At 44.5% G+C, this 19,184-nt stretch overlaps 1 protein-coding gene across 3 annotated transcripts in view; it reads left to right on the top strand.

Moving 5' to 3' along the window:
• The window catches only part of FECH (ferrochelatase), a 39,657-nt gene extending 20,890 nt beyond the window's left edge, over positions 1–18,767 (top strand). For 2 of the 3 annotated variants that reach the window (XM_061615237.1, XM_061615227.1), the window contains exons 6-11: positions 770–876; positions 1,982–2,080; positions 6,111–6,218; positions 8,091–8,255; positions 10,850–10,909; positions 13,576–18,767. In XM_061615237.1, the coding sequence (XP_061471221.1) occupies positions 770–876; positions 1,982–2,080; positions 6,111–6,218; positions 8,091–8,255; positions 10,850–10,909; positions 13,576–13,710 (674 nt within the window). In that variant the 3' untranslated portion in view covers positions 13,711–18,767. The remainder of the gene's footprint in view (positions 1–769; positions 877–1,981; positions 2,081–6,110; positions 6,219–8,090; positions 8,256–10,849; positions 10,910–13,575) is intronic. The other variant, XM_061615247.1, reaches the window with a different exon arrangement.
• The last annotated feature ends 417 nt before the right edge of the window (positions 18,768–19,184 follow it).

Raw genomic sequence — 19,184 nt, 5'->3', positions numbered from 1 at the left:
ACCCAGGGAGGTATATTTTAAGTCAGAAGTGATCCAGATGGACATGCAGACTTTAAAACTGGTTTAGAACTACTGGATATCTGTTGCTGAAGAACAACATGCAGGGAAGATTTGGAATGTGCTTAGTTTTGCCACAGCCTAATGACTATTGGCTTGTGGTAACACAGAGGTAGGCTTTTTCACTGGTGGCAGCAGTGTTACGGAATTCTCTGCTGAAAGACAAGTGGCCTCATCAGTACTGGCATGCCACCGGCTCTTGAAGGCACACTTGTTTAGACGAGCTTTTCCCTGATCTCCTGACCTGAATCTTCTCTTTCGATGGTTGTGCTGTTTTTATGGGCTTGTTTTATTATGAATTTTTAAGTGTGGATGTTTGTTCTAATGTGTCGATGAACTTGTTTTATTGTGTAATTATGTCTGTTTATTTTTTGTGATTGGTTTTATACTTGTAAACTGCTTATAAGCCACTTTGGCAATTAAGTGCTATATAAATAAATAAATAAATCATCATCATTTGTTGCCCTCACGTCCTGTTTGAGGGCCTTTGCCTTCCTGGAAGCATACCTGTATGGCTCTGGGCGCTATGAACAGCAAGGATGCTGGACTAGATGGCCCTTTGGTGTGATCCAGCAGGGACTCTTTCTGTCTTTAGCGAAGTCCCTGTCAACCCTCCCATTTTACCACAATGCGGCTTTTCTGCCTACCCCCCCCTTCTGATGGGCTCAGTAGCTACATGCTCTGCTAACTTCATTGTTTTTGTTTACTTCAGGGAGCAGTTTAAACACTATTTATCGCTACTATAACGAAAAGGGGGAGAAGCCAGTGATGAAGTGGAGCACAATTGACAGGTGGCCTACACATCCCCTTCTCATTCAGGTATGGAATTCTCAGCAGAAATCAAAGCTAGGCAAGTTAGCATTTGGGGGTTGCTGGGGTTTTTCAAGAAAAAGTGCAAGCTGGCCAGATTTCCCAAAAAGTCATGTATCTAAGAGGATCTCTTTCTCGCTGATGTCATATGCTCCTCAAGGAGTTCAGGGCTGCAGACCTGACACTATCCCATGTGACCTTCCCAATTCCCTTGTGAGGCATCGGAGGCTGAGAGATGTTGATTGACCGAGTTTTGCCTGGTGAGCTTTATATTGGACCTAGGTTTCATCGTCCCAAGCCCAACTGTCTGTTGCTGGGGTGGGGAAACTCAAGCTCAACGGCCACCTTCTTGTCTGGGCAGCTTTCCGGGGGCCTTGTGCCAGCGGTGGAGCAGAGGCAAATAGGCTGGGCAGAGCAATGGATGTAAATTCTACTTCTGTACCATAGGCAAGTTTCTGCATCTACTCTCTTGACCTCTTTCTAGCCTCCATCCAGGCAAGCAAACGAATAAAAATGAAAATTCCTAGCCAAGTGGGATGTCCTTCTGACACAAAGTCAGAGGAATGGAGGTGTAAGGAAGTGTGGTGCAGTAGTTAGAGTGCTCGACTAGGACCTGGGAGACCAGAGTTCAAACCCTCGCCCAGCCATAAAGCTCACTCGGTGACCTTGGCTCAGTCACTCACTTTCTCTGAGGCTAATCTGCCTTACAGGGTTGTTGTGAGGATAAAAATAGGGAGGGGGCAGAAGTGTGTATGCCCCCTTGAGCTCCTTTGAACAAAGGTGGGGTATAAATGTAATAATAAATGAATAAATAATATTAGCTGGTGCTCTGGGTTACCTAGCTGGCTGAATGGTAAGGGTGTCTGACACTGGGCTTTTATTGTATTTTAAAATGGTTTTTTTTTTAATTTACTTGTATGTAAAAATAAATCATCGGCTACCTTCAGTTGGTGTAAGCCTAGAAAGGCAGAACATAAATTCTGGCATAAATAAGATAATTTTTATTTGTATTCAAACTGTCGTTCGTGATTGTGGATTGCTGTTCTGATTGGAGAGGCTGGTATTTTGACTCTTTTTTTAAAAAAAACAAAAAACCTCCGACTTTGTTTTTCAGTGCTTTACAGACCACATACAGAAGGAGCTAGCCTTATTTCCACCCGATAAGAGGAAAGATGTTGTTATACTTTTCTCTGCTCACTCTCTACCAATGCGTGTGAGTAACAGCAATCCATTTCCTTGGATGCATGATGGAATGTTGCTTAGGTTAGATCCATTCACCAGTTTGCTCGTCTATGCACAAAACGCCACCTATCTTTTACAGCAGGGGTGAAGAACCTCCAGCCTGTGGCCCTGCTTAGGTCCCAGTTTGGCCTGTGAGGCAGTTTTCCTCAAACCTGCCTGCCCCAAACCTGTGATCCTGTCAGTGAAACTAGTTAGGAGTGGCTCCACTAGGGAGTTCTCCATCGGGAATTCCCTAGTGCAGCCATGGGAGCTCACTGTTTGCACCAATCAGCTGATCAATGCTTAAGTGAACCCCTTTGAAGGTGCGCTTTCGGTGCTAATCAGCTAATTGGCACTGTCAATGTGTCTTCAAAAGGGCCCGCTGAGAGCCCCGCTTTGTCCGATTGCAAGTGTAGTTTGGATTCAGCTTTGCTACCCTGTGCTCTTTCAGCAGGAAGGGCCGGATATAAATTCAATTAATAATAATAACAACAACAACAACAACAATAATAATATGTTGTTGTCACTTGATGTCATAATGACATATTACCAGGGGAGGGGGGTAAGGGTGGTTGGGATACTGCCCAATGGCGGTAAAGGAGTGGGGACGTCTCTGGAAAATGAAGCAGCTATGCCTTGTTCCCTAAGTAAAGCCGAGCAGCAAGCTTGCACAATGGTTAGGGATATGGCTGCAAAAATAGGGGTAAAGATCAGCTACTGAAAGACTACCACTGTGTAAGAAAGGCCCTAAGCGAAGCCCCAAGCAGCCCCTGCAGCTTGGGGGGCTGGAATTTTGCTCCCCTCCTCCTTCAGACATGTGCAAAGAGGTTCCTTTTATAATAAGAGCAGAACCCTCTAAGGGCTGCAAATCCCCCTTCCCCCTAGTCAAGGTGCTTGGTATCAAAAATTGACTCAATTATTTTGGCACCTGAGGCAGAAAATTCTGGAATCTCTCTGGGAGTAAAAAATCAAATAACAATTCATGACATGCTCTGAGTAGACTGTCTGAGGCGGCCGCCTCACTCACTCCCCTAACAGCTGGGCCCTCCCTCTAGTCCTATCCCCTGGCAGGCTTCCATTACGGCTTAGCCATTTACCTCACGTACAGGACTCTTCAGTAGCTGGCATGGAGAGTACTCTCAACAGGAGTGGCATGGCCCTCTGAGGCATGGGGGGGCCTTCTGCTTTGGGCAAATTGCTTGGCTGTGATGGAGAAAAGGGGTATAAGTGTTCGTCTGTCATCTGCTCTTTAGATGCCAACACAAAGAACGTCGCTGGTGTAGTCAACCTTGGGTGCTAATTTTTTAAAAACCATATAAAGACTTGCTTGTTTGAGAGCGCTTCCAATACAGTTTGTGAGCTGGTCTGGCTCTGTTTTTGCCAGAAGCGGTACAGCATCAAAATGTGGTGGAACAGGGAAACTGATTGCCCTTGGACTCTCCATTCCCGTCAGCCCCGACAGTCAGGCATGATGGGAATTGTAGCCCAGCCAGTACCTGGAGGGCCACAGGCTCCTCATCTCTGCTGCAGAGCTTGGATATGTTGGGTTCTCAATGTCGGTTCAGTAATGCGGGGGATTTTGTGATTTGTGGAAATGTGGTGCCATCTAGTGGTTTTCAGTAGCAGCGAACGTTGCAATAAGTACAAACTTAAGAATAATTTTTAAAATGTTTTTAAAGAAGTTTTGTTTTAATGTATTTTAAAGTCTGTTTTTATGATGCTTTAAACTGTTTTTAGTGCTTTTGTTTGCCGCCCTGGGTTCCTGCTGGAGGAAGGGTGGAATATAAATCAAATAATGAATAAATAAATAAATAAATGATGCAGCTGAAAGGCACAAATGCAGCTTCAGTTGAAGAATAACCAAATTTAAATTGTTCTTATATATCCCCTAATAAAGGTTGCATCAGTCTGAAGTGCTTTGTGCCTTGTGTGAAGGTATCTCCAAGTACGTCCTTATGTAGCCGCCCACATATAAGAGGGAAGTATCAGTAGATTTGGGGGAGCCCAAGTCAACAAAAAAAACCTTTAGGGAACAAAGGAGGTGGGCAAAACGTGGCTGAAGATGTTAAGTGGGGTAGAGTGCTGTTGAGAGAGGAAAAAACCAGAAATGCAGTGTCTGTGGAGGGGATGGGAATGGTGTTTCCGTGAAGATGGTATGGCTGGCTAGTTGTAACCCTGAACTGGGCCATTGCCCACTACAACCTTTTGTTGCATGTCCTGCTTAAAAAAACAGACCTACTTGCTGGACTTGCTCCTAACAACCCACAGAAATACCCATCAAAAATAACTTCTGGCTTTAAAATAGCTTAAATGAAAAAGTACACACTTTGAAACTCATCTTTTTTTCTTCCACTTTGGAAAAAATATTTATTGTGAATTTCAATTCAGGTGAATGAACGATCAAGGTTTCATTGAGTCCTTGGAGACTGCGCACTCATGGTTATCCAGTTAACCACATTTCATCACCTCAAATTTTATTTATGTTTGAGCCTAGTTTGTTTATTTTTAAAGTGCAATGGAGTGAGGTTAGAAAGATATGAAATCTTTTGCACAGAAATAACTTACCAAAATATAGACTTTACCTTAGCATAATCCTTTGCATGTCTGCCACTAAATTCAGGATGTATGTGTAGAATTGCAGTCTGAATCTGTTGTACTACGCTCAATATAATTATCCTTTAATGCAGGGCTCTTCAACCTGGGATCTTTAGATGTTGTTGGACTACACCTCCCATCAACTCCAGTGAGATTAGCCAATGGGCAAGGATGATGGGAGTTGTAGTCCAACAACATCCGGCGACCCAACATTGAAGAACTGTGCTAAGGCAACCTTCTCCATCCTTGGGTCCGTGGACTACAACCCCCATCATCCCTGACTGTTGACTATGATGGCTGGGGATGATGGGGGCTGTAGTAGTCCAACAACATCTAGGGACTGGTAAGGGCTGTTTTAATGAGTTTATGTGTTTATTATTAAATGTCCTGTATTTGTTTGCATAAATCGAAACAGGGAGTTCTGGTTCCTTCAGTTTTTCTGCGTGCAGGTAGCCCATAATATTAACTCCTGACCCTCTGGAGGAGGAGATAGGTGTGAGACATAAGTGATAGGAACATAATTATTGCCTGGCTAGATCAGTCCAAGATCCATCCTGCCCAGCATTCTGTTTCCGTCAGTGGCTAGCCAGAATGCTTCTGGGCATTGACAAGCAAAGCATGAGAGGGTATGGCCTTCCTCTGTTGTTTGTCCCAGCATCTGGTATTCACAGGTATACTACCTCAAGTTCTCTGTACCTGGAGGTTTTATCATAGCCAATATAAGAGAGAATTGCAACCCATTACAGCGGGCTGCCTCTGTGGGAGAGGTGGGAAGCAGGGCAATTCCATCAGCTCTTCTGAAAGACCAGCTCTATTGGGCTCTTCCTGTCCCTGAACTGTTTCTGTAACAGCTGGTTATTATAAAAACTACTGTTTAACTTCAAGAACTGGTACCTGTGTATGTTGCCCCCCTTTCCCTCCCCATCACTTTTTTCTTCTGTGTTGCATCTTTTGGATTTTAAGTCTGCAGGCAGGGACTGTCCTGTTTTAAGTGATTATACGTACGTAAGCTATTCTGGGAGCCTTTCCAGCTGAAGAGTAGCTTTAAAAATGCTCTAAACAAACAAATGCATGAATAATAAATCCTGAGATCATCACGCTCAGCGTTGTAGCCCAGAGAAGGGCTCTGTTTTGTTGAAATGCAAAGTAATACTTTTGTTTGGGATTTCCACCTGCTGTGCAAGAGCCTAACTAGTTATAGGTTGGCAAGGATAAGAACAATCAGGTCCAAGCTTAGGCTGGCACTGCATCTGAAGGGACTGCTGGTGAGCAAAGATGAGCAAGGGGAACCCTTTGACCAGCATCTTCTGTCGTAAGCGTGGACCAATCTGTAGTTGTGTGATAGTGTAGGAAGTTTTTGTGGCATTTGCTTCAATCCCACAAGAGTCGTTCAAGACCTGTAGTTACTTTCCCTTTTTGTGCTGCAGGTGGTTAATCGTGGCGATCCGTATCCACAAGAGGTGGGTGCTACTGTTCAGAGAGTTATGGAGAAACTCAACTATTCCAACCCTTATAGGCTTGTGTGGCAGTCCAAGGTATTTTTTTAAAATTTAATTTACTTGCTTACATCATTTTGTATTGTTGTGGTGTTATGTGCCTTCAAGTCGATTTTGACTTATAGCGACCCTATGAATCAGCGACCTCCAAGAGCATCTGTCATGAACCACCCTGTTCAGTCAGATCTTGTAAGTTCAGGTCTGTGGCTTCCTTTATGGAATCAATCCATCTCTTCTTTGGCCTTCCTCTTTTTCTACTCCCTTCTGTTTTCCCCAGCATCATTGTCTTTTCTAGTGAATCAGGTCTTCTCATTATGCGTCCAAAGTATGATAACCTCAGTTTCAACATTTTAGCTTCTAGGGATAGTTCTGGTTTAATTTGGTCTAACACCCAATAATTTGTCTTTTTCGCAGCCCATGGTATGCTTAAAGCTCTCTTCCAACATCACATTTCAAATGAGCTGATTTTTCTCTTACCTGCTTTTTTCACTGTCCAACTTTCACATCTGTACCTAGAGATTGGGAATACCATGGTCTGAATGATTCTGACTTTGGTGTTCAGTGATACATCTTTGCATTTGAGGACCTTTTCTAGTTCTCTCATAGCTGCCCTCCCAGTCCTAGCCTTCTTCTGATTTCTTGACTATTGGCTCCATTTTGGCTAATGACTGTGCTGAGGTATTGATAATGTTTGACAAGTTCAGTGTCCTTATTGTCAACTGTAAATTTACATAATCTTCTGTTGTCATTATTTTAGTGTTTTTGACGTTCAGCTGTAGTCCTGCTTTTGTGCTTTCCTCTTTAACTTTCATCAGCATTCGTTTCAAATCACTACTGGTTTCTGCTAAGAGTATGGTATCGTCTGCGTATCTTAAATTATTGATATTTCTCCCTCCAGTTTTCACACCTCCTTCATCTTGGTCCAATCCCACTTTCCGTATGATATGTTCTGTGTCAAGATTAAACAAATAGGGTGATAAAATACACCCCTGTCTCACACCCTTTCCGATGGGGAACCATTTGGTTTCACCATATTCTGTCCTTATAGTAGCCTCTTGTGCAGAGTATAGGTTGTGCATCAGGACAATTAGATGCTGTGGCACCCCCATTTCTTTTGAAGCATTCCATAGTTTTTCATGATCTTCACAATCAAAGGCTTTGCTGTAATCTATAAAGCACACGGTGATTTCCTTCTGAAATTCCTTGGTCCTCTCTATTATCCAATGTACATCATTTTGTATACCATCAAATTAATGTCCTCTGGATGATTAACAATAAGCTGTTTGCTTATTCAGAGGGAGCTTTCCCAACCTCCTCCTACACCTCTCTGAATCCATTCTGTGTTTTATCCCCATTGCATTTCCTCCATCCATGCTCGCCCTGGACTGCATCTGTAACTCTTATGAAACGTGAGCTATGTACATCATGCACAAGTGAAATGATCCCTGCCCAAGGTTTGTGTTCAAAGGATCAATTTATACATTCAGGAAAACCACATGGTGTAGTTCTCCAGAGACTATACTGCTTGACAGTTCAGGTGTGTGTTGTTGAGGTGGTGGCGGTGGAGATGTGTGCTTGCTTGCTTAAAAATACCTTGCATCAGGAAACCTAGTTACACTGGAAGGAAGGCCACAGAACCTTGTGTCTCTGATGGTGCTAGCTTACTGCATGAAAGGGAGTTCCTGACCCCTGGAAACCATCTCCATTCTTAAGTAGTGCAGTCCCTTCCCAGTGCTCTTGCACTGCCTTGACTCATCTCAGTAGGGTTGGGGCAAGAGAGCTTTCTGGAGGACTGTGCTTATTACCTCTTGCTTCACATCCCAGCTGTCTTCCCTTCCTGTCTGTCCTACATTCTTTAAGACGCCATGTGTATATTGATGGTGTTTTTCTCTCATTCCCTCTTTGTCCTAGGTTGGCCCGATGTCTTGGCTTGGTCCTCAGACAAATGAGACAATCAAAGGGCTGTGTCAAAGGGGAAAGAAGAACATTTTGCTGGTTCCCATAGCGTTCACTAGTGACCACATTGAAACACTTTATGAACTGGACATCGAATATGCGCAGGTCTTAGCCAACGAGGTAAGCCATTTTGCTTCCAGTGGCATTCCAAGCAGGGGAATGTAAAGTTGGAGGCTGAAGGCTGCAGCTTTTAAGCCTGCCTATCAGGAAGCAAATTCCATGTTAAATGTGATGATGTTTATCTCTGAGTGAACGTGTTTAGTGTGTCCGGCTGTAGGTTTTATTTCCAGAGGGGTATTTGCATTGGCCTGTTGCAGTGGAAAAGAACAAAGAGTCTTTTGGCACCTTGAAGCCCAAGTAGTTCAATTATGGCATCGTTTTTTGTGAATCTCAGTCTACTTCGTCAGCTGCATGAAGTGTTACCCTGAGTTAGGCAGCTAGGGTGTGTGCAGTGATGGCTGGTAGCTCCATGTCATTGAGGCAGTGGAGTCTGCTCTGTGTTTTAGTCTAGGCTTTCAAGGAGCTGTCCAAGGTACTTCATGATTCCTTGAAAGCTCAGATTAAATCCTAGAGGGGATTCCACTGACATGAGCCATCGGATGTCACTGGGTCTCTTTCTCTTTCTGTCTGTCTATAATTTAATTATTATTATTTCATTTATTAAATTTATATCCCACCCTTCCTCCTGGAAAGGAGGCCAGGGAGGCATATATCCCTATAATTGAGGATAATACTTCCTGCATCTAATGGAGTGGATGGCAGTCCATGAAAGATTATGCTATAATAACTTTAGTAATCTTCAAGGTACCACAAGACTTCCTTACTACCTTTTATAGCATGCTTTTCAGCTAAGACTGACTCCTGGAATTTTATTTATTTATAAAAGTATTTATATACCACCATAAAATACCAGGGTGAGTGTTCAACAGTCTGTATTCAAGTTAAACCTAGAACACCATTAAGTGGACCCAGGTTTTTCAGGGCTTTCTATATCAACACAAGAACCTGTCCCAGTTCCAAATGTCTTCATAACAATTAAAGCCCAATACCAAGGGGCCATACATTAAAGATAAAAGGGGGTGCCTCTGGCAGTTGACGACACAGTTCAAGGTTTATCCTGTTTCCTTTCGGAGGGACAGGGTGAAAGGAGCAGGCCACCTGATGGTTAAGATGACCACCCATAGAAGCAGCTCTTTCACTGACCCTCTCTACATAGGCATTTAAAGCAGTATCATGCCACTTTAACCATTCATGGCTTCCCTCAAAAAATGCTGAGAATTGTAGTTTAAGGGCGCAGAGAGTTGTTAGGTGACTCCCTCTTCCCCTCACAGAGCTACAGTTTCCAGAGTGCTTTAACAGTCAATCCTTTTTCCCAGGGAACTCTGAGAATTTGGGGGGGGGGAATAGGGGTCTCCAAACAACTCAGCCCCTTTAACAAATGATGGTTCTCAGGATTCTTTGAGGGAAGCCCTTAATATGGTACTGCTTTGAATGGGGCCAAAATTGTGCTGTTGGTAGGATGCAACCAGTGACTACCCAGTAGAATTTGTCAAAACAGAAGCACTTAATCATATTTGTAAAAATGGGGGGGGCAGAGAGAGTTGGTACAAGTGGTTTGTGGGTGGTTTTTACTTTTTAAGGTGGAGGAGCCGCTTCCCCAGCCCTTGGCAATTTACAGTGTGTCTGCATTAAGGATCCATGTGGTTTGGCCTGTGTGGTTTCCCTCTAAAGACTTCACATGGAGCAGCATGGGGATGAACTGCAGCAGGAGTGAGTGAGGGGAAGGGCTGTAGCTCAGTGGTAGAGCATGTGCCTTGCACGCAGAAGGTCCCAGGTTCAGCCCCCAGCATCTCCAAGTCAGGCTGCAAATGTTCCCTGCTGAAACCTTGGAGAGCCACCGCCAGTCAGTGTGGACAACACTGAGCTAGATGCAGGGCCGGCACCAGATTGCAGTGGGCCCATGGGCCCCTCAAAGATGGCAGCAGTGCGGTGCCAGCAGCAACAGCTGTGCAGTGGCACAACTGCTGCTGCTGCCGCCGATGAGAACTTAAATAAACCTGGCCACATCAGTGCGTTAGCATGTGCACACCTGCCATCACCCAGGATGGCAGTGGGGGCATATTGACACAGCGATGCATGGTCAGCCCGTGGTGGTGGCAGCGGTGGTGACGGGTGTTGCCTGGGAGGGTGATTCCTGCTTCACAATCCACGCCAGCATTGGGTCGCAGGACACACTCTCCACAACTTGATGATACTGCAGAGTGGGAGCCCCACCAGCAGGTGCCCCTCTCAGCAGCAGGGACCATCGGCCAGGACCCAACCTGGCCGCCAACTGGCATCAGGCCTGGCTAGATGGCCCAATGGTCTGATTCAGTATAAGGTAGCTCCCTATGTTCCTAGGAGTGGAGGACCTGTGGCCCTACATATGTTGTTGGACTACAACTCCATCATCCCTGACCTTTGGCCATCCTGGCTGGGGCTGATAGGGAGTAAAAAGTCCAACATCTGGGCCACCATCCCTCAAGAACAGGAAAGCTACGCTGCTGCTGCTACAGAAATGTATTAATTGGGCTCAGTTCTAACTCATTAGTTCCTGTTGTTCTCCACGTCATCACTGAAATAGAAGTACTTCATTTGAGGTCTAGCCAAATACAAGTAGACTTAATCGAGTGATGCAGCATCTCAACCATTTCACCCCCTCTCTCCTTATCCAGTGTGGAGTCGAAAACATCAGGAGAGCAGAATCCCTTAATGGAAATCCATTGTTTACCAAGGTAATTTCACTCCTTGAGGCTCTCCAGTTTCCTAGTTAGGGATGGATAGATCGGTCTGTTTCCAATCAGTGTCAGTTTCGCATGTGTTAATGTATATGTCTGTTTTGTCGCATTTTGGCATCAGTCTAAAATATATTCAAATTTATCACAAAAAGTCTTATTTAGATGTGCATATCATTCCAATGTATCCATTTCTTAATGTATTTTGTACTAAAGTATGTTTGGTGGTGGTGGTTGTTTTAATGCATTTTGGTACTTCCTTGTGTCATAAATTTGGAGAAGTGCAAGATCCGAAAGATACTTGCAGTTCGGGAGTTGCAAGTGAGGTCAGTTTACTTATAAAGCCAGACAGAACAGAATTCTCCTATATCTCTACTCTTAGCTGCCAGAAATCTCAGAGCCACCTCATTTTCTTCCCTATCTGCTAAGTCTCCAACAACACAATTTCACATTTTCTTTTGGGGTGGCGATGGGCTGTAGGAAAAAACGGAAAATCTGAAGCAGCTCTGTCCCATTTAGGATCACAGCTCCCTGGGCATAGCTGGGCAGGCAGACCACTTGTAGATCTCCATTGAACTCCTCAGGAAGGGATTGAAGAGAGAGGAGCCATCTTTAGGCACTTGGCCAGAGGAATGAGCTCTGGCGCCTACGCCTAACCCTCCCCTCCCACCCTCTTTAGAGGTCCCAAGTACTTAACAACCCTCTGAGTATATCTTTCAAACGTCTTGCTTGCTTGGTCTCCTTTTGAGGGCCATTTAAAATAGTTTTCATTCAGAATGAAATTTCTTACAGCCAGAAATTCCTTATAGGCCTCAGGTTTTTCTGTAGCTTCTTTTAAGCAGGGGGAGGGCTGCGCTCAGCCGTGAAGCATCTGCTTTGTATGCTCACGACTAGTCGCACACAACTGGAGCAAGATTAACAGCTTGGGACCAGTTTTTACTTGCGGGACCCCCTTACACCTTAAGTGCCCACTCGACGGCTTTCATGTGTGGAACAGGCACTGTGGCAGGATCTGCACTTGTAAGAAATTGATCTTTTACTGTGGTGGCACTGAAACTTTGGAACTCCCTGCCTATTGACATCAGGCAGGCGCCTTCACTGTACTCTTTTTGGCGCCTGCTTCAAACATTTTTGTTTAGGCAAGTTTAACCAGGCATGTAGATGCCATCCAGTGTTTTTATCTCTTTTTAGGTTACTATTGATTTTAATTTATCTTTTTAATGTTTTTAAATATCTGTTTTTAAATGTCTTTTATTGATAATTTCAATGTTTTAATTGTTTTGTTGTTGCAAGCCACTTAGAGATTTTATTAACAATCAAGCAGTATATACATTTTAAATAAGATGGAGGCTAGAAAGTAACTATCCTATCAGTTAATGATAGGAGCTTGAGAATCTGCCTTCTGCTGAATAAGACCATTGGTCCAGCTAGGTCAGTATTTTCTGTACTGACTGACAGGGCCTCAAATGGGACATTCTGAACCGTACCTGGAGATACCAAGGACCTTTTGCCTGCAAAGCAGATTCTCTACCACTGACCTCTTGTTCAGATATGGAGAAATTATTGTACCGTTTAGGGCTAGTTTTCTCTTTAGGCAGAGCAATTCTAACTTGCTGAAGGCAGGCTGAGGGGAGGGGGTTTGAATGGGTCGGACGAGTGGCTTTGCTGGCAGGACAGTCTGCCTGCCCTGGAGGCCCCCAGTATTCTCATGGAAAGTTCCCCAGTATAGAGGTACCACCTGCAGTGCTTCTGTGGCTGTGCAGCCCATTCTGGGGGTATGTTGAAGGCACCCTTCGATCCAGTGAATAAAACTCCGCCTGCTGTCCCAAATTGGGTCATTTAATTAACTGTGCCAAGCTGAAGCCATCACAGTAAATGTCCCTCCCATTGTTTTTTTTTGGGGGGGTGAGAGAGAAAAAGATGCCCTCCCACCCTGGCTACAGTGAGATAGCAGAGCTTTGGAAGCAGTGCGTTGTCCACCTTTTAACTCCCCCTCCCCTACACACACATACCTTAAGATTGCTTTGTAACTCCCTTGTCTAACACTGAGCATTCCATATGAGCTTGCCCATATGCTCATTGAAAGAGGATCTGCTTTCTGTGGTGTGTGCATGGAACAGGGCCTTCTCGGTGGTGGTGGCCAGGCTGTAGGATTTGGTCCCTCTCTGCCTTCCAGCAACCAGTAAAATGGTGCAATTGGAATTCTTAGAGTAGTTCTTGGAGTGACCTGAGAATTTGGCTGACATGTGCTGTGGGACTTAACTTGCTAACTGCTACTGTAATGTTGGCTTTGGGGTGTGTGTGTCAGTATCACTTACTAACACACACACTTATGATTTGGAGCTCCTTTTATGGGATGGGAGGACTGGGGTATAATCAGTGTAATAAATAACTAAGATACTCAATATTCTATTTAAACACACCTGAAAGATTTGAGCTAGAGAATTCTTCCTGATCCCATTATTTTCCTAAAAATAATTGATGTACTTCCCATTGATGTACTTTCCCTTGTAAATAAATCCAATGTGGCGGTGCTAATATTTCTGTACGAAAGCAATGCGATCACTTACTAGCTCTGACTTCAGTTTGCTTTGTCAGTCAGAAGCCTGCTGTGCGGGGGCTTTGTTTTTTTTGTTTTTAAAAAACTTTTCTTCTTAAATTTTCAGGCCCTGGCAGACTTAGTTTTTTCACATCTCCAGTCAAATGAAATCTGCTCCAAGCAATTAACCCTTGATTGTCCACTTTGTGTGAATCCCACTTGCCGAAAGACAAAATTGTTCTTCACCGGTCAAGAGCTGTGATGCAGAGGGACAGCCTCAGCTCGTCTGACGGAGTTAACCCTGTGGATCCTGCTCTGCAAAGCGTGCTCCTTTACACTGCTTTCTGTTGTCCCTCTCAGGGTCACTACACACGTGATTATTGCCTCCTGTGTAAAGTGGGTCCCGCATGGGGTTTGCACTGGGCTGAAAAAGAGATAGATTTGAAACATTTTTAATTTTTTTTTCTACTGAAGGATCTTGCTTTGGAAGGGAAGTAAGTTTTTAAGGGCTCCATCCTGTGGGTTCCTGAGAACACACTTGTCTTATAAAACTGATAGGCATTCAGGGGACTCTTAGTACTTCACAGTATCAAGCCAGCACTATAGGCACTGAAATATCAGCGAAATGTCTCACACACAGTTTGTTCACCCTGAGCTGCTTATACTGCAGTAGTTCATAGACTGATGAATAGTTCATAAGATTCAGCTATAATGTTGAAAAACTGGCTGGTGGATATCAGCTTGTAGGAACTGCCCGCTGCCCAGGCTAGTTTTATTACTTAAAAAAGGACTATTCCAAAGATTTGGTTTGCAACACAGATGTCTTTGCAGTTGCCAAAGTACTATTTTTTATTTTTCCAAGTAGGATAACTACTAATTTTTGTGTGTTTATCTTTGTTTTTTACACTAGCTAACAACACTGACCAGCACGCTGCTCTCAGTGGTTTGTTTCAAATCAACTGACTCCTAATTTTTTTAAAAAGCATGTGCATTTAAAAAAAAAAATAGAGACTTGCGTTCTTTCTCAGTGGGGTCCCCTGCTCCCCTTATGCAGGATTAATTCTAAACAAGCCCAGCAGTGTTCTGTTTCTTGGACAGCAGAATTCTCCAGATGGCATTTACATAGTTTTGTTTGTTTTTCTCTTGGGAGCTCTCCAGTCTTGCAGGATTTCGGCGGCAGCATTTCCACGTATAACAATAAGCCAGGGATTGGGAACTTGTGGGCTTCCCAGATGTTGCTGGACTCCAGGTCCCATCGGCCCCACCCAGCATGGCCAGTGCTCAGGGGTGATGGGAGTTGTAGTACAACAACCTTGGGAGAGCCATAGATTCCCCATCGCTGACATCAGCCCATAACCGTAGCATAAGAAGTCATACCGTGTTCTGTCCCTCTGGCTTCCCTTATCCCTTGGCTGAGCCTGGTAAACAACCCAGCTTAGCTCAACACCCCAACCCAAGATCATGGCTTATTTCTCCCTAACAAGCCAGGACTCATTAAGCCAGCAACAAACCTTGGATTGTTAAGGAGAAACCAACCATGATCTCAGGTTCTGACGCTGAGGTGAGCTGATGCTGTCTGGAGTGAAAGTGAGAGCGATTGGGCTATGTACACAAGCATGCTGCTTGCCCACCGTACAGTGTATCAAGCTGAGTTTCGGAGCTTATCATTACGAGTCAATGTGGCCAGTGTTTGTATGAAGGGACAGCTTTTTGTACTTGGAAAACGTGTAAAGAAGGACTCGGTTTTCTTGTTTGGGGGTGAAGCTGTTGGAGAGAATGTTGATTGATAATGTGTATCTGTGGTTCAACTTTCAGAGTATAACTTTCTCTCCACGTCTTCTGGATTAGGATCATGGTAGTTCTGCATGTAAAAGGCTTGTACCTCAAGCGTGGCTGTCCTTTCTTTCTTCAGCCTGAGGACCATATTCACTTTTGGCCAATCCTTCAGGAACTGCATACCAGTAGCATGTGTGCCCAAAAGTGGCTGTGGATACCCACACTTTCACATGCGCCCACACACACACATCAGACACATTTGGCACACAGCTTCCCACTCCCTCAGCTGATCTGCGCAGATCAGTTGAGAAGGGGGATTATCACCGAGCACTTTGTATACTTCAAGTTGTTTTTTTGTAGTGCCACCACCATTTGTGGGCTGTTGGAGGACCAGAAAAAATTGTGTGTGTGTGTGTGTGTGTGTGTGTGTGTGTGTGTGTGTGTGGCTTATCAGGCCTCCAAAATGGAGGTTAAGCCACCCTTGATTCTACAAGCTAAGGACTAGTTTCAGTTAGAGACCTTCTAAGAGCAAGTTGTCTGGGTGATATTTCCATATCAATGTGTATAAATGGTGATGGTTGTGTACCTTCACACATAGGGTTGTATCCAGCTGTGTCCCACTCAGAGTGGACCCACTGGAATTAATAGACCTAAGTTAGCCATTAATTTCAGTGGGTCTGCTCTCAGTAGGCCTAGTATCGAATGCAACCCATTAATGTGCAGGGCTGCCACCAGACTGCAGTGGGCCCTCAAAGGTGGTGGTGGTGGTGATGATGATGGTGACATGGTAGCATTGCCACTGCTGCTGCCAGGGGAATTAAATAGGCCTGGCTGCATTAGCATGCTGCACATGCACGCATGCCTGATATCACTCAAGATGGTGGCAGGACCATGTTGATTCCCCCACTGCCATATTGGGTGATGGCAAGCATGCGTGCACTGATGCAACCAGGCCTGTTTAAGCCCTTGTTGGTTGCAGTAGTGTGACGGGAAGTGGTGTGGCCAGCTGGTGGTGGGGAGGAGTTGCATGGGAGGGTGGCCCCCACTCTGACCTGTGCCAGCTTCAGGACGCAGGGAGCATGCTCCATGACCCAATGCAGTGTGGATCTTGGAGTGGGAGCTACACCTGCCCAGCGGCAAGAGCCCCTCTGATCTGTTAAGACATGTGTCGATTGCGAACCTGAGTGTGTGAACCGGTACCACCCACGTGTCCCATTAAATACACCTCCTTGAGAGGAGGGGTCTGTGTCTTTTGCTGGAGATAAAACAAGCGCTTTGCCGTGAAATGTGCTTAAACAGTATGTGTATAACCCAAAAAATGCAGATCCAAACCAGACTAAAGCATGGCTTTCTTTTATTGAGAGAAAAAGGAACAGCATTACAAAATTACTGGGCGGGCGGCAGCATTAATCATTAATACACTAACCCATTCTTAACTCTACACTAAAGAAATCAAAGCTCGCTATTGCTATAAGGAATGACGGGTAGCAGAGATTACCTATCCTAGGCCCAGGAATGGGCAGTGGAATACAGCTGAAGTGATGTGAAAGAGCTCTGACCAAAAAGTAGGAAGGAATCTCTTTGCCTCAAGGTTTGCACTGAGACACAGACTCCCTTCCTGATCTGTGGCCTGTAGGCCTGCACTTCGTTACTTGAGAGCAGAGTTACACGTTTTGGAGGTCAGATTGCCACCCCCTGTTTGGGTTTCAAACCTCACTCTTAAATAAGGTGCTGGACTACGTCCTGGGAGACCAGGATTCGAATCCCCACTCAGCCATGAAGTTCACTGGGTGACCTTGGGCCAGTCACTGCCTCTCAGCCTCAGAGGGAGGCAGTGGTAAACCACTTCTGAATACCGCTTACCATGAAAAGCCTATTCATAGGGTTGCCATAAGTTGGGATGGACTTGAAGGCAGTCCATTTCCATTTTCTTACAAATCAATGTGACAAAGGAGGGGTTTGAGTATGAGGTGATCTCATGTTGCGTGTGTGTTTCTTGCTGACACTCAGAGAAACTAAGGCTACTTTCTAATGCTTTCTTTAAACAATGGGATCGTTCTACTGAGCTTGAGGGAAGCCTGCCAAGGAAGAAGATAACATTTAGTTCAGTTTCTCGTTGTTCTTTTAGTTGTGCACAGAATGGCCTTGCTTCAGTCCTCTTTCACAGTCCTTCAGGAATGCACAACAAGTCAGAAATCGGGGTGTGAGGTGGCAATTGTAGTCCAGAATACTCCAGGGCCTTGCCACTCCTTTGACTCCAAAGGAACCAAAGTGGGGGTTAGCCTGGGCACTCATTACAGAGCTGATGCCCAACCCGAACACCTGCTGGCACTAGGCCTGGTAATCTGGAGTATATGTGCAAATTTGACTTAATGGGGAATACTCCACTTTGTCCAGTTAATATGGATAATTGCTATTCATATTGAAGAATGTGAACTGATCAGAGGTGTCTTTTTACATTCTCCATTTGATATGTGTAGTCTCTATGTGAATTCTGTATTTTGGTGCATATTCCTTGAAGGCTATACTGGATATTGTATATTTAAAAAAAGGCTCTTGATCACCTGTGTATATTCTTCACACCTGTGTATATTCTTCACACCTGTGATTGTGGGTGCAGCTATTGGTGTTTATAAACCTACTTCCATTAACCACAACTTGTGCGCATGCATCTCATTGGGATGGATGTTGGATTTTTGCAAATTGCCTGGCTGATACCTATGAACTGGAACTGTCAGTTCAGGCTCTATTTATGAGACCCTCTGATTTTACATCCAGTTTTTTGGGATCGTTTATAAGCAACATGTCAGATTTGGTGAATGTTGCCATTTATTGGTAGATCTTAAGATTTGAGGAGGCCCACTGGCAAATGTCAGAAATGTGTGTCGTAAGGGCTTGTTCTTAACATTTTACACCAGGGCATAGTAAACTGCCTGTTCCAGCAAATTATGGAACTAAGAATGCCACTTGGGCACTTCCTTAATAGCAAACCTTTGAGATTTCCGGGTGAATGTCAACATTCTCCGCAATTCTTTGAGGATCTCCTAAGAATTGCCAGTAAATGTAAAACATTCACCAAAGTGTTTTGACAACAGGTGCAGTTTGTACACCAGTGCAGAAGCTACCTTGTTAAAATGTAACCTATTGTCAGAATGGAGTGCTGTAGTTTCACCATAACCCTGGTGCTTCTGTGTGAGGAGTCTCATCTCTGTAACCAGCCTTCTATTCTTCACAGAGGGCTTCCTTCTCTTCGAACAAATCAGAATATGAGACCGTTCTTCAGAGCTGCGTTATAGATCTGCTTATCGTTTTCCAGCTGTCAAGCCACTGTGGTTTTTGTGGGATTTCTATGGATGCAAATTGATCTGGATTTAATTCATGCTGTCAATTAAACTCTAAATGATCTATTAGAACGTTTTTCTTTTTCAACTGGCGGTGAACGCACAAGACTGTTGGCGGCAAGCTTGTTGTTGGCAAGCAGAGGATTATAAATTTCCTGAACTCAAATAAATAAAATGTTGGACTCTATGTATGGTGGTGGTGGTTTTTAAAGGACTCGTACAGGTAGTGTGGGGAAGTAGGCTTTATGCAATGCAACAGGATTAGGAGAATGATTCTGTCTTCATGTCATCTGGTCTTTAAATAGTTTTGCTTTGGAACAGGGATGGTGAACTTGTGCGCCCCCCCCCCACCCACCCCCGATGTTGCTGGACTAAAACTCCCATCATCCTTGACTTGGCCATGCAGGCAGGGACTGATGGGAGCTGGAATCCAGCAACATCTGGGAAACCACAGGTTCCCCAGCCCTGCTTTAGAAAGCCCACAAATTGTTGATCTGCCACAGCTCCAGACCTAGTGTGGCTATGTAAGCCAGGAGTGCTCTCCTTCAAATCATACATTAACCACAAGCTGATAGCATAGGCAAACCCATCATTCTCTGTTTCCCCTCTGTATTATGTG

This window comes from Rhineura floridana, chromosome 1 (assembly GCF_030035675.1).
Source record: "Rhineura floridana isolate rRhiFlo1 chromosome 1, rRhiFlo1.hap2, whole genome shotgun sequence".
NCBI lineage: Eukaryota > Metazoa > Chordata > Lepidosauria > Squamata > Rhineuridae > Rhineura > Rhineura floridana.
This window is presented reverse-complemented; position numbering and strand designations above follow the sequence as displayed.